This window comes from Callionymus lyra, chromosome 3 (genome assembly GCF_982586985.1).
Source record: "Callionymus lyra chromosome 3, fCalLyr1.hap1.1, whole genome shotgun sequence".
NCBI classification, from domain to species: domain Eukaryota; kingdom Metazoa; phylum Chordata; class Actinopteri; order Syngnathiformes; family Callionymidae; genus Callionymus; species Callionymus lyra.
The window spans coordinates 24,589,330-24,603,116 of record NC_141820.1 but is presented as its reverse complement, the minus strand read 5'-3'; the positions used below and the strand labels follow the sequence as shown (position 1 = coordinate 24,603,116).

Sequence of the window (13,787 nt, the reverse complement as noted above, 5' to 3'; positions counted from 1 at the left end):
TCTGGGGTTGTAAATTTGGTAGCTGTTGTCATTGGTGAAACAGACGTATTGGAAACAGTTGATGTAGGTTGTTTAGTTGTTTCAGCCAAAGTGGTTGTTGTTATGTGGGTTGTTGTTGGGGAGATGGTAGATAATGTAGGTGTAATGGTTGTTTGACCACTGGTTGTTGGGGCCACAGATGTTTTTGGTTCAATAGTTGTTGTAAGATCAACAGTTGATAATCTTGCTTGACTTGTTGATTCTGATTCTGGGGTTGTAAATTCTGTAGCTGTTGTCGTTGGTGAAACAGATGTTCTGGCAACAGTTGATGTAGGTTGTTTAGTTGTTTCAGCCAAAGTGGTTGTTGGTATGTGGGTTGTTGTTGGGGAGATGGTAGATAATGTAGGCGTAATGGTTGTTTGACCACTGCTTGTCTGGGCCACAGATGTTTTTGGTTCAATAGTTGTTGTAAGAGCAACAGTTGATAATCTTGCTTGAGTTGTTGATTCTGATTCTGGAGTTGTAGTTTTGGTAGCTGTTGTCGTTGGTGAAACAGACGTACTGGCAACAGAGGACATAGGTTGTTTAGTTGTTTCAGCCAAAGTGGTTGTTGGTATGTGGGTTGTTGTTGGGGAGATGGTAGATAATGTAGGCGTAATGGTTGTTTGACCACTGGTTGTTGGGGCCACAGATGTTTTTGGTTCAATAGTTGTTGTGAGAGCAACAGTTGATAACCTTGCTTGAGTTGTTGATTCTGATTCTGGAGTTGTAAATTTGGTAGCTGTTGTCGTTGGTGAAACAGACGTACTGGCAACAGTGGACATAGGTCGTTCAGTTGTTACAGCCAAAGTGGTTGTTGGTATGTGGGTTGTTGTTGGGGAGATGGTAGATAATGTAGGCGTAATAGTTGTTTGACCACTGGTTGTTGCGGCCACAGATGTTTTTGGTTCAATAGTTGTTGTAAGAGCAACAGTTGATAATCTTGCTTGAGTTGTTGATTCCGATTCTGGAGTTGTAGTTTTGGTAGCTGTTGTCGTTGGTGAAACAGACGTACTGGCAACAGTTGACGTAGGTTGTTTAGTTGTTTCAGCCAAAGTGGTTGTTGGTATGTGGGTTGTTGTTGGGGAGATGGTAGATAATGTAGGCGTAATGGTTGTTTGACCACTGGTTGTTGGGGGCACAGATGTTTTTGGTTCAATAGTTGTTGTAAGAGCAACAGTTGATAATCTTGCTTGAGTTGTTGATTCTGATTCTGGGGTTGTAAATTTGGTAGCTGTTGTCGTTGGTGAAACAGACGTACTGGCAACAGTGGACATAGGTTGTTTAGTTGTTTCAGCCAAAGTGGTTGTTGGTATGTGGGTTGTTGTTATGGAGATGGTAGATAATGTAGGCGTAATAGTTGTTTGACCACTGGTTGTTGGGGCCACAGATGTTTTTGTTTCAATAGTTGTTGTAAGAGCAACAGTTGATAATCTTCCTTGAGTTGTTGATTCTGATTCTGGGGTTGTAAATTTGGTAGCTGTTGTCGTTGGTGAAACAGACGTACTGGCAACAGTTGATGTAGGTTGTTTAGTTGTTTCAGCTAAAGTGGTTGTTGGTATGTGGGTTGTTGTTGGGGAGATGGTAGATAATGTAGGCGTAATGGTTGTTTGACCACTGGTTGTTGGGGCCACAGATGTTTTTGGTTCAATAGTTGTTGTAAGAGCAACAGTTGATAATCTTGCTTGAGTTGTTGATTCTGATTCTGGAGTTGTAGTTTTGGTAGCTGTTGTCGTTGGTGAAACAGACGTACTGGCAACAGTGGACATAGGTTGTTCAGTTGTTACAGCCAAAGTGGTTGTTGGTATGTGGGTTGTTGTTGGGGAGATGGTAGATAACGTAGGCGTAATGGTTGTTTGACCACTGGTTGTTGGGGCCACAGATGTTTTTGGTTCAATAGTTGTTGTAAGAGCAACAGTTGATAATCTTGCTTGAGTTGTTGATTCTGATTCTGGAGTTGTAGTTTTGGTAGCTGTTGTCGTTGGTGAAACAGACGTACTGGCAACAGTTGACATAGGTTGTTTAGTTGTTTCAGCCAAAGTGGTTGTTGGTATGTGGGTTGTTGTTGGGGAGATGGTAGATAATGAAGGCGTAATGGTTGTTTGACCACTGGTTGTTGGGGCCACAGATGTTTTTGGTTCAATAGTTGTTGTGAGAGCAACAGTTGATAATCTTGCTTGAGTTGTTGATTCTGATTCTGGAGTTGTAGTTTTGGTAGCTGTTGTCGTTGGTGAAACAGACGTACTGGCAACAGTTGACGTAGGTTGTTTAGTTGTTTCAGCCAAAGTGGTTGTTGATATGTGGGTTGTTGTTGGGGAGATGGTAGATAATGTAGGCGTAATGGTTGTTTGACCACTGGTTGTTGGGGCCACAGATGTTTTTGGTTCAATAGTTGTTGTGAGAGCAACAGTTGATAACCTTGCTTGAGTTGTTGATTCTGATTCTAGAGTTGTAAATTTGGTAGCTGTTGTCGTTGGTGAAACAGACGTACTGGCAACAGTGGACATAGGTTGTTCAGTTGTTACAGCCAAAGTGGTTGTTGGTATGTGGGTTGTTGTTGGGGAGATGGTAGATAATGTAGGCGTAATGGTTGTTTGACCACTGGTTGTTGGGGCCACAGATGTTTTTGGTTCAATAGTTGTTGTAAGAGCAACAGTTGATAATCTTGCTTGGGTTGTTGATTCTGATTCTGGAGTTGTAGTTTTGGTAGCTGTTGTCGTTGGTGAAACAGACGTACTGGCAACAGTGGACATAGGTTGTTCAGTTGTTACAGCCAAAGTGGTTGTTGGTATGTGGGTTGTTGTTGGGGAGATGGTAGATAATGTAGGCGTAATGGTTGTTTGACCACTAGTTGTTGCGGCCACAGATGTTTTTGGTTCAATAGTTGTTGTAAGAGCAACAGTTGATAATCTTGCTTGAGTTGTTGATTCTGATTCTGGAGTTGTAGTTTTGGTAGCTGTTGTCGTTGGTGAAACAGACGTACTGGCAACAGTTGACGTAGGTTGTTTAGTTGTTTCAGCCAAAGTGGTTGTTGGTATGTGGGTTGTTGTTGGGGAGATGGTAGATAATGTAGGCGTAATGGTTGTTTGACCACTGGTTGTTGGGGCCACAGATGTTTTTGGTTCAATAGTTGTTGTGAGAGCAACAGTTGATAACCTTGCTTGAGTTGTTGATTCTGATTCTGGAGTTGTAAATTTGGTAGCTGTTGTCGTTGGTGAAACAGACGTACTGGCAACAGTGGACATAGGTCGTTCAGTTGTTACAGCCAAAGTGGTTGTTGGTATGTGGGTTGTTGTTGGGGAGATGGTAGATAATGTAGGCGTAATGGTTGTTTGACCACTGGTTGTTGGGACCACCGATGTTTTTGGTTCAATAGTTGTTGTGAGAGCAACAGTTGATAATCTTGCTTGAGTTGTTGATTCTGATTCTGGAGTTGTAGTTTTGGTGGCTGTTGTCATTGGTGAAACAGACGTACTGGCAACAGTTGACGTAGGTTCTTTAGTTGTTTCTGCCAAAGTGGTTGTTGTTGGGGAGATGGTAGATAATGTAGGCGTAACAGTTGTTTGACCACTGGTTGTTGGGGCCACAGATGTTTTTGGTTCAATAGTTGTTGTAAGAGCAACAGTTGATAATCTTGCTTGAGTTGTTGATTCTGATTCTGGAGTTGTAGTTTTGGTAGCTGTTGTTGTTGGTGAAACAGACGTACTGGCAACAGTGGACATAGGTTGTTCAGTTGTGACGGCCAAAGTGGTTGTTGGTATGTGGGTTGTTGTTGGGGAGATGGTAGATAATGTAGGCGTAATGGTTGTTTGACCACTGGTTGTTGGGGCCACAGATGTTTTTGGTTCAATAGTTGTTGTGAGAGCAACAGTTGATATTCTTGCTTGAGTTGTTGATTCTGTTTCTGGAGTTGTAAATTTGGTAGCTGTTGTCGTTGGTGAAACAGACGTACTGGCAACAGTTGATGTAGGTTCCTTAGTTGTTTCAGCCAAAGTGGTTGTTGGTATGTGGGTTGTTGTTGGGGAGATGGTAGATAATGTAGGCGTAATGGTTGTTTGACCACTGGTTGTTGGGGCCACAGATGTTTTTGGTTCAATAGTTGTTGTAAGAGCAACAGTTGATAATCTTGCTTGAGTTGTTGATTCTGATTCTGGAGTTGTAGTTTTGGTAGCTGTTGTTGTTGGTGAAACAGACGTACTGGCAACAGTGGACATAGGTTGTTCAGTTGTGACGGCCAAAGTGGTTGTTGGTATGTGGGTTGTTGTTGGGGAGATGGTAGATAATGTAGGCGTAATGGTTGTTTGACCACTGCTTGTCTGGGCCACAGATGTTTTTGGTTCAATAGTTGTTGTAAGAGCAACAGTTGATAATCTTGCTTGAGTTGTTGATTCTGATTCTGGAGTTGTAGTTTTGGTAGCTGTTGTTGTTGGTGAAACAGACGTACTGGCAACAGTGGACATAGGTTGTTCAGTTGTGACGGCCAAAGTGGTTGTTGGTATGTGGGTTGTTGTTGGGGAGATGGTAGATAATGTAGGCGTAATGGTTGTTTGACCACTGGTTGTTGGGGCCACAGATGTTTTTGGTTCAATAGTTGTTGTGAGAGCAACAGTTGATAACCTTGCTTGAGTTGTTGATTCTGATTCTGGAGTTGTAGTTTTGGTAGCTGTTGTCGTTGGTGAAACAGACGTACTGGCAACAGTTGACGTAGGTTGTTTAGTTGTTTCAGCCAAAGTGGTTGTTGGTATGTTGGTTGTTGTTGGGGAGATGGTAGATACAGTTGAAATAGTAGTTGATGGTCCTCTGGTCGACGTTGGGGCAATCGTTGTTCGGGTGATGACCGCTGTAGTTGAAGTCCTCCTCTCCGTTGTTTGTGTTGAAGTCCACATAGTATTCGTTGTGAGAGTTGTTGGTGGTCTGGTAGTTGTGGCAAAACACTTGTCCCTCACACTCCCTTCTGTCTGACGACTCCAAACTCCTTTTAACACAAGTTTCTGTTAATGATTGTTATATAGTAAAGAGACCGGATTGTGATGGTTTGTTTTACTCACCAATAAGGAGAGGTACAATCAGAAGGTTCTTTAGGGTCATCATTATGTCCCCACCAGCTCTTTCTAAATATAGAACAATTAACTGTGACAAAACTGCTAACAAACAACACTACTCTCGAAATGACTATGAATTCAATACATCAATATGTTGAAACACAATGTAGCAACTTTCTAATAGTGTCAGATTATGCATCACAGTAACCAGCAATTGTACATTTGGAAAAGCAAAGAATAAAGATGAAAAAAAAAGTAAAACTGGCATTAAAACACATGAACTGAAAACAATTCATATTAAAGAATAAGCAGAAGAGTTAAATCATGACAGTAGGGTTACTCACCCGAACGCTTCTTAAAATATATTCCTCTCTTTTGAGCACAGCTCTCTGTTCCTCCAATGAAAGATGTGCTCACTCTCCTCGTTCCTGGGTTTAGAGTTAAGATGGCAGCGATCCTGAGACTTATAAAGTGCTGCAGGTGGTTTCGTCAAACTAATTAGCGGATGACGATCGGGGCCACAGCCCTGATCGTGGCAAGTGTACAACTATTTCATTTTTCTTGGAACAAGACAAGTAAGATTCTGTAAAGCTGTAATTAACCAACCTGTTGTTAAGTCAATGTCGCTTGTGATCTTAATTGTTGCCTTTGTGCTCGGATCAGTATGTTTTTATTGAATCATTGACTTGTAGCTACTGCGTCACAATAGGTCATTTTTAATAAGCAGATCTCATGTTCAAAGGTGTTTTTCATTTTAAGTGGTCACGTTCCCATTTTATTTATGCTCCTTTCCACGTCATTGTCAAGTCAGACAGCAAGATTAAATAACTTCCCTGCTTGTGTATAAGACCACCCTCAAGTGGGGCCTTTGGCCTAAACCTCAGAGGTGATGATTCTCATCTTTCCTGCTTCAGCCTGAAGGCTGACCCAGGTCAAACTGTGGGCTGAACAGAATCTATCCATTTTGAATAATCTATTATTAAAACAACTTAACCAAATTACTATTGTTATTGACTATTCTTTAATCACATTTATGTAGGCCAGTGATTAGAGTCAAAATCCAAAAATGTAATGAATTAATTGACTAATTAATTGCCAGTCTTTTATACAAAACACAGGAATTGATTTTTGGTGTAGAATAAATAAAAAATGAAACAAATAAAATGTAATAAATCAGATACATTACATTAAAGTGGCATATACAATTAAAAGTTCATCCTTAAAATGAAATACATTGAATTCAATGAAATTCATGATGATCCAGACAGCAGACTAGTTTAACAAGTTCTTGAACCAGATTTTTCTGGTCCGGATAGATCTCAGTCTCTTGCCTGAGGGAAGCGTTTCGAACAGAATTTGGCCTATAGGTCAGAAGGGTCGGCCATGATCCCACCAGCACGTCTAAATGTCCTGAAGACATACAGTTCCTGCAGTGATGGAAAAGGATCATCAATCACCTCCTGAGATTGTTTTAAAGGATGACTGTGTTTGAGCTGGAAATACATGATTGTTCTCCTGACTGAGATTTTGAACGACTCCTTGGGGAGATTTACTGTGAACCGATTGTTGTGCAAGTTTTGAAGATGAAAAAAGAAAAGATGAAGTCATGTAAAAGTAATTAAATAATAAATTATTATTGACAGTCGTGTGTCAAAGATAATGATCACCTAATACATGTAGCTGTGGCAAGGATTTAATTAATATGTACATGAGGCAATAAGCAACACGGGTGTTTAAGAAAATCTCTTGTTTACTCCCCCCTATTGAGTCGCAAAGTTGAATTAAGTCCAAGTCTTATTCAGGCTCCCCCAGCACCAATCATTTTTAAACAGATAATTACTATTAATTATAAGACTAACGTAGATCTTTCTGAAAACGCCCAGAACACCGTGTGGGTCTGGTGCCCCAACAACTTTCCCAGCGATAGAGCTCTATATCTAGGAGGTTGTTGTAAATGCCTTTTTCAGAAAAATTCCATCCCATGAGACTTCTGAAAAACACACCAATTGGTACTGATTGATCCGGATGTCAGTGATATATTAAGGACACACATTTTCAAATCACACTTACTTTTCTATTTGGCTGGGTCATGGAAGTGTCCCTACTTAGGTGCGGTGTTGCATATCCAGCTGGGAGGAGACCCCAAGTCAGACTGTATCATGTGAAATCATGCTCCACTTCCCAGCCTGATTGAAGGTAGTGGTGACAAATCACCTCTTTAGTGAGAACAAGCAGAATATTAATAGTAACTTTCGATGGGATACGATTCAAATAAGTGACGTAATTCGTTCTGAGGTTCTAGGGCTCACGTCCAAAAAAAACCAACTTCAAAGGAGACGCCTTGAATAATGGGTTAATAGGTGTTACGGCTATTTGTAAATTATTGTCACTGTCAGGTGAGACCCGAGAGCTTTCAATGACCTTCCAGTAACTGTTGCTAAGTGGTAACCCTGCTCTGCCAGAGGAATGTGACACATTTTGAATATAATTCACTTGAAATAAATATACAGTATAAGTAAGTAAGTAGGTAAGTAAGTAATTTTTATTTGTATAGCGCTTTTCCAGACCAGGGTCACAAAGCGCTTAAACAATCAAAACAATACTCAATAAAGTATATACTTTAAAGGTCAAGATAAAACTGATAACACAACAGGAGTTCCAGAAAATCAAGGAAAAGCCTGAACAAATAAAAGCGTCTTAAGATGTTTCTTGAAGGAGTCAGTAGACTCCATCAAGCGCAGAAGAGAGAAGATCGTTCCAAAGCTTAGGAGCAACAGCCTGGAAGGATTTCTCTCCTCTGGTCCTGAACCGTGTTCAGGAACCATCAGTAGATTCTGATCCACAGACCTCAGAGCCCGAGCTGGGGTGTAAGTCTGGATCAGATCACTGATGTAAGGAGGAGCCTGACCATGAATAGATCTGAAAGTAAGAACCAGAATTTTAAAGTTGATCCTGAAAGAACTGGAAACCAGTGAAGAGTTTTAAGGATCGGAGAAATGTGAGTTCTTCTAGTGGAGCGGGTCAAAATTCTCGCTGCAGAGTTTTGTATCAACTGCAGGTGAGACAGATCCTAATATAAGCAGTTAATCCAATTTAATTTACAACATAATAGTCTTATCGGAAGATACATTACAGTTTAAATAGCACTATATAAGAGGAGAGAAAAACAGGTCCCTGCCAATCACAGTAAGTGACACTCAAAACTTATTTTTAACAGGCAGAAACCTCGAGCAGAATCAGACTCAGTCTCGACGGTCTTCTGCTGTGTCTAGGTGGGAGGGAAAAGGAAGACATGAAGAGAGAAGAAGAATGGGAGGAGAGACAGGGATTGAAGAGAAAAAAGGGACAAGGGCAGCAGGATCCAGACAGGACAATGGAGATGAATCTGGATCTGTTGACACTGTCATGGCAACATGAAGGTTATAGCAGGATGTAGCCCTGGGGGCTCCGAGAGACATGGGGAGGTAGAGGGTTGGTTAGTTAGTGTACAGATGTTGAGACAATAACAGCGAGAGAGTTGGTAAGAAAAAAAAACAACTCAAGGGCCAGGGGTAAAATGTCAGCCCAAGTCGTTTTATGTGGTCGTATGGTTGGCTCAAGAGTAAGGAATTCAATTAAAGATGATGTTAACATATAAAGGTGTACATTCTTCAATTTTAAAGCGTTCAATGGGAGCTCAGTTATGGGGAATGAAAAGTGTAGTGATCGGAATCAAACTTCCTGGTAAAGACAGCGTTGTTTTGCCCTGTAACTTTGAACGGCTAAAACATTTTGGCTCCTTTATTGTATGATTGAGTTACATAAAACAGAACCAAGGACAGGTTAATTAAATTAAGTTAAATGGAGCACAAATGTGGGTCACATTCAGGTTTCACATTCAGGTTGTATGGCATAAATTGTGGTTATGAATTATGCATTAGAGTTAAGTAACAAAGGGGAATTCAGGTCATCCGAGATTCTTTAAGTTGATATGTTTGGATGACAGCAGACAAAAGTGAAAGTAAATTTTAAACTGCTTTTTCAAGTCATACTCCCAGGCACCCTCAAGAACCGTCGAGAGAGTGAAGAGTTGGTCCGTAGTTTCACGGCCAGGACGGAACCCGCATTGTTCCTCTTGGATTTGTGGTTCAACAATCGATCGGACCCTCCTTTCCAGGACTTTAGAGTAGACCTTACCAGGAAGGCTGAGGAGTGTGATGCCTCTGTAGTTGGCACACTAACTCTGGTCATGGACAAGCGATGACGAGCACAGAAGTCCAACTACAAACGACCGTTTGGGTTAAGATCAGGCAAACCTTTCCTCCAAATCACGCCTCTCCAAGTCTCTCCATCATTGCCCACATGTGAGTTGAAGTCACCCAGAAGGACAATGGAGTCCCCAGGTGGGGCCCCGTACAGGACCCCTCCAAGGACCCCCAAGAAGGAAGATACTCCAAACTACTGTTTGGTGCATATGCACAAACAACAGTCAGAGTTACACCTCTGTTCAACCAAAGCCGTAAGGAGGCGACCCTCTGATCCACCAAAGCAAATTCCAATATACAGGCGCTCAGGCGGGTGCTTGTGAGTATCCCCGCACCCACCTGACACCTCACATCATGAGCAAAACCGGACAAGGACAGAGTCCAGCCCCTATTCAGGAGCTGGGTTCCAGAGAGCCCCATCAGATCCAAGTGGTAACGCTCCATCTCCGGCACCAACTCGGGCTCCTTAACCCACAAAGGTTACGTCAGCCGTCGGGCCGAGCACCCGGGCCTGGCTCCAGGTGTGGGCCAATTGTCTCTCCGGGCAGGGTAAACTATAATTCTATTATTCATATTCATGGAGTCGATTTTGGACCATACTTAGTCTGACCCCAATCAGGGACCCGTTTGCCATGGGTACCCCTACTAGGAGCCTTGTCACTCAATACCAGGCTCCCGGCAACATAGCTTCCTGAATCATTGGGATACACAAACTCCCCCACCACAGTAAGGTGATGGTCCTTGGAGCAGCGAAACCTTTTGCTACTATTTATAAATGAACACTTTATTTTTAGAACTAAATTTTGTATTGCATTTATTTAGCATTTGGATCTCCTTAATTGGTGCCATCATGTGTTAAATAATCCTTGAGTAATTGACCCAGTCAAACTACTCGGTGCTAATAGAAGGAAACACACCCCAACTCAAACCGTGTGATATCCACCTGACCTGAATGCCTTAAGAGATTCCTACACTGCTTTTAAACACGTCTTGAAAATTCACATGAACTGACCAGAGTGAAAGTTTTATGGAAGGCAAAAAAAAATGAGGTCAAGAAACATGGCACAAGGGGGGGACAGATAACCTACTTAATTCAAATACAGTACATTTTGAATAGTAAACAAATTTAATGGACAGTTCATTTCCAAATATAAGCAACAGTAAGGGGGCATTTTAGTTAACTTTTAATGTATGCAGCATACATCGATGGTTAAAAGGCCACATTACTAAAGTCTGTTTGGCAACAATGGTTCCAGTTTTTGCTTAAATACAAAATGGAGAAAATATTTGGCACATTAGCAGTAGTTAACTGGAAGCAAATTTACTAGGAGAATTACTTAATGTCCTTGAGGCAGACAGTTTAAGGTTGATGTAAGAAAGTGTGTCAGTCAGGTTTTAAAGCATTTGACATCGTCTAAAGTTTGGCTGTGTACATCAATTATGGATTAAGGCTTAACAGAGGTGCTGTGAATTTAGGTCAGAGATTCTTTCAGTCAATTTAAGGTTTCAATGACAACAGACCCAATTCTCAGTCAAAACGAATATAGGTGATGCCATCACACATACAGCATCAATAACCTAAGTTTATATGTCAGTCTGTATCATGTGAAATCATGCTCCACTTCCCAGCCTGATTGAAGGTAGTGGTGACAAATCACCTCTTTAGTGAGAACAAGCAGAATATTAATAGTAACTTTCGATGGGATACGATTCAAATAAGTGACGTAATTCGTTCTGAGGTTCTAGGGCTCACGTCCAAAAAAAACCAACTTCAAAGGAGACGCCTTGAATAATGGGTTAATAGGTGTTACGGCTATTTGTAAATTATTGTCACTGTCAGGTGAGACCCGAGAGCTTTCAATGACCTTCCAGTAACTGTTGCTAAGTGGTAACCCTGCTCTGCCAGAGGAATGTGACACATTTTGAATATAATTCACTTGAAATAAATATACAGTATAAGTAAGTAAGTAGGTAAGTAAGTAATTTTTATTTGTATAGCGCTTTTCCAGACCAGGGTCACAAAGCGCTTAAACAATCAAAACAATACTCAATAAAGTATATACTTTAAAGGTCAAGATAAAACTGATAACACAACAGGAGTTCCAGAAAATCAAGGAAAAGCCTGAACAAATAAAAGCGTCTTAAGATGTTTCTTGAAGGAGTCAGTAGACTCCATCAAGCGCAGAAGAGAGAAGATCGTTCCAAAGCTTAGGAGCAACAGCCTGGAAGGATTTCTCTCCTCTGGTCCTGAACCGTGTTCAGGAACCATCAGTAGATTCTGATCCACAGACCTCAGAGCCCGAGCTGGGGTGTAAGTCTGGATCAGATCACTGATGTAAGGAGGAGCCTGACCATGAATAGATCTGAAAGTAAGAACCAGAATTTTAAAGTTGATCCTGAAAGAACTGGAAACCAGTGAAGAGTTTTAAGGATCGGAGAAATGTGAGTTCTTCTAGTGGAGCGGGTCAAAATTCTCGCTGCAGAGTTTTGTATCAACTGCAGGTGAGACAGATCCTAATATAAGCAGTTAATCCAATTTAATTTACAACATAATAGTCTTATCGGAAGATACATTACAGTTTAAATAGCACTATATAAGAGGAGAGAAAAACAGGTCCCTGCCAATCACAGTAAGTGACACTCAAAACTTATTTTTAACAGGCAGAAACCTCGAGCAGAATCAGACTCAGTCTCGACGGTCTTCTGCTGTGTCTAGGTGGGAGGGAAAAGGAAGACATGAAGAGAGAAGAAGAATGGGAGGAGAGACAGGGATTGAAGAGAAAAAAGGGACAAGGGCAGCAGGATCCAGACAGGACAATGGAGATGAATCTGGATCTGTTGACACTGTCATGGCAACATGAAGGTTATAGCAGGATGTAGCCCTGGGGGCTCCGAGAGACATGGGGAGGTAGAGGGTTGGTTAGTTAGTGTACAGATGTTGAGACAATAACAGCGAGAGAGTTGGTAAGAAAAAAAAACAACTCAAGGGCCAGGGGTAAAATGTCAGCCAAAGTCGTTTTATGTGGTCGTATGGTTGGCTCAAGAGTAAGGAAGTCAATTAAAGATGATGTTAACATATAAAGGTGTACATTCTTCAATTTTAAAGCGTTCAATGGGAGCTCAGTTATGGGGAATGAAAAGTGTAGTGATCGGAATCAAACTTCCTGGTAAAGACAGCGTTGTTTTGCCCTGTAACTTTGAACGGCTAAAACATTTTGGCTCCTTTATTGTATGATTGAGTTACATAAAACAGAACCAAGGACAGGTTAATTAAATTAAGTTAAATGGAGCACAAATGTGGGTCACATTCAGGTTTCACATTCAGGTTGTATGGCATAAATTGTGGTTATGAATTATGCATTAGAGTTAAGTAACAAAGGGGAATTCAGGTCATCCGAGATTCTTTAAGTTGATATGTTTGGATGACAGCAGACAAAAGTGAAAGTAAATTTTAAACTGCTTTTTCAAGTCATACTCCCAGGCACCCTCAAGAACCGTCGAGAGAGTGAAGAGTTGGTCCGTAGTTTCACGGCCAGGACGGAACCCGCATTGTTCCTCTTGGATTTGTGGTTCAACAATCGATCGGACCCTCCTTTCCAGGACTTTAGAGTAGACCTTACCAGGAAGGCTGAGGAGTGTGATGCCTCTGTAGTTGGCACACTAACTCTGGTCATGGACAAGCGATGACGAGCACAGAAGTCCAACTACAAACGACCGTTTGGGTTAAGATCAGGCAAACCTTTCCTCCAAATCACGCCTCTCCAAGTCTCTCCATCATTGCCCACATGTGAGTTGAAGTCACCCAGAAGGACAATGGAGTCCCCAGGTGGGGCCCCGTACAGGACCCCTCCAAGGACCCCCAAGAAGGAAGATACTCCAAACTACTGTTTGGTGCATATGCACAAACAACAGTCAGAGTTAGACCTCTGTTCAACCAAAGCCGTAAGGAGGCGACCCTCTGATCCACCAAAGCAAATTCCAATATACAGGCGCTCAGGCGGGTGCTTGTGAGTATCCCCGCACCCACCTGACACCTCACATCATGAGCAAAACCGGACAAGGACAGAGTCCAGCCCCTATTCAGGAGCTGGGTTCCAGAGAGCCCCATCAGATCCAAGTGGTAACGCTCCATCTCCGGCACCAACTCGGGCTCCTTAACCCACAAAGGTTACGTCAGCCGTCGGGCCGAGCACCCGGGCCTGGCTCCAGGTGTGGGCCAATTGTCTCTCCGGGCAGGGTAAACTATAATTCTATTATTCATATTCATGGAGTCGATTTTGGACCATACTTAGTCTGACCCCAATCAGGGACCCGTTTGCCATGGGTACCCCTACTAGGAGCCTTGTCACTCAATACCAGGCTCCCGGCAACATAGCTTCCTGAATCATTGGGATACACAAACTCCCCCACCACAGTAAGGTGATGGTCCTTGGAGCAGCGAAACCTTTTGCTACTATTTATAAATGAACACTTTATTTTTAGA

General features: G+C 41.9%; 2 protein-coding genes across 2 annotated transcripts; both read right to left on the bottom strand.

Moving 5' to 3' along the window:
• Positions 1 to 327: 327 nt before the first annotated feature.
• On the bottom strand, positions 328 to 3,476 carry LOC148083989 (uncharacterized). Its single transcript, XM_087786058.1, has 2 exons — positions 2,018 to 3,476; positions 328 to 413 (listed from the first exon to the last, which is right to left on the bottom strand). The coding sequence occupies exons 1-2, from the start codon at positions 3,474 to 3,476 to the stop codon at positions 328 to 330; spliced, it is 1,545 nt and encodes a 514-aa protein (XP_087642184.1).
• Positions 3,477 to 3,618: 142 nt separating this feature from the next.
• On the bottom strand, positions 3,619 to 13,626 carry LOC148083988 (uncharacterized). The gene is made up of 6 exons (XM_087786057.1): positions 13,603 to 13,626; positions 13,332 to 13,457; positions 9,651 to 9,769; positions 4,794 to 4,993; positions 3,739 to 4,681; positions 3,619 to 3,697 (listed from the first exon to the last, which is right to left on the bottom strand). The coding sequence occupies exons 1-6, from the start codon at positions 13,624 to 13,626 to the stop codon at positions 3,619 to 3,621; spliced, it is 1,491 nt and encodes a 496-aa protein (XP_087642183.1).
• Between the last annotated feature and the right edge of the window lie 161 nt (positions 13,627 to 13,787).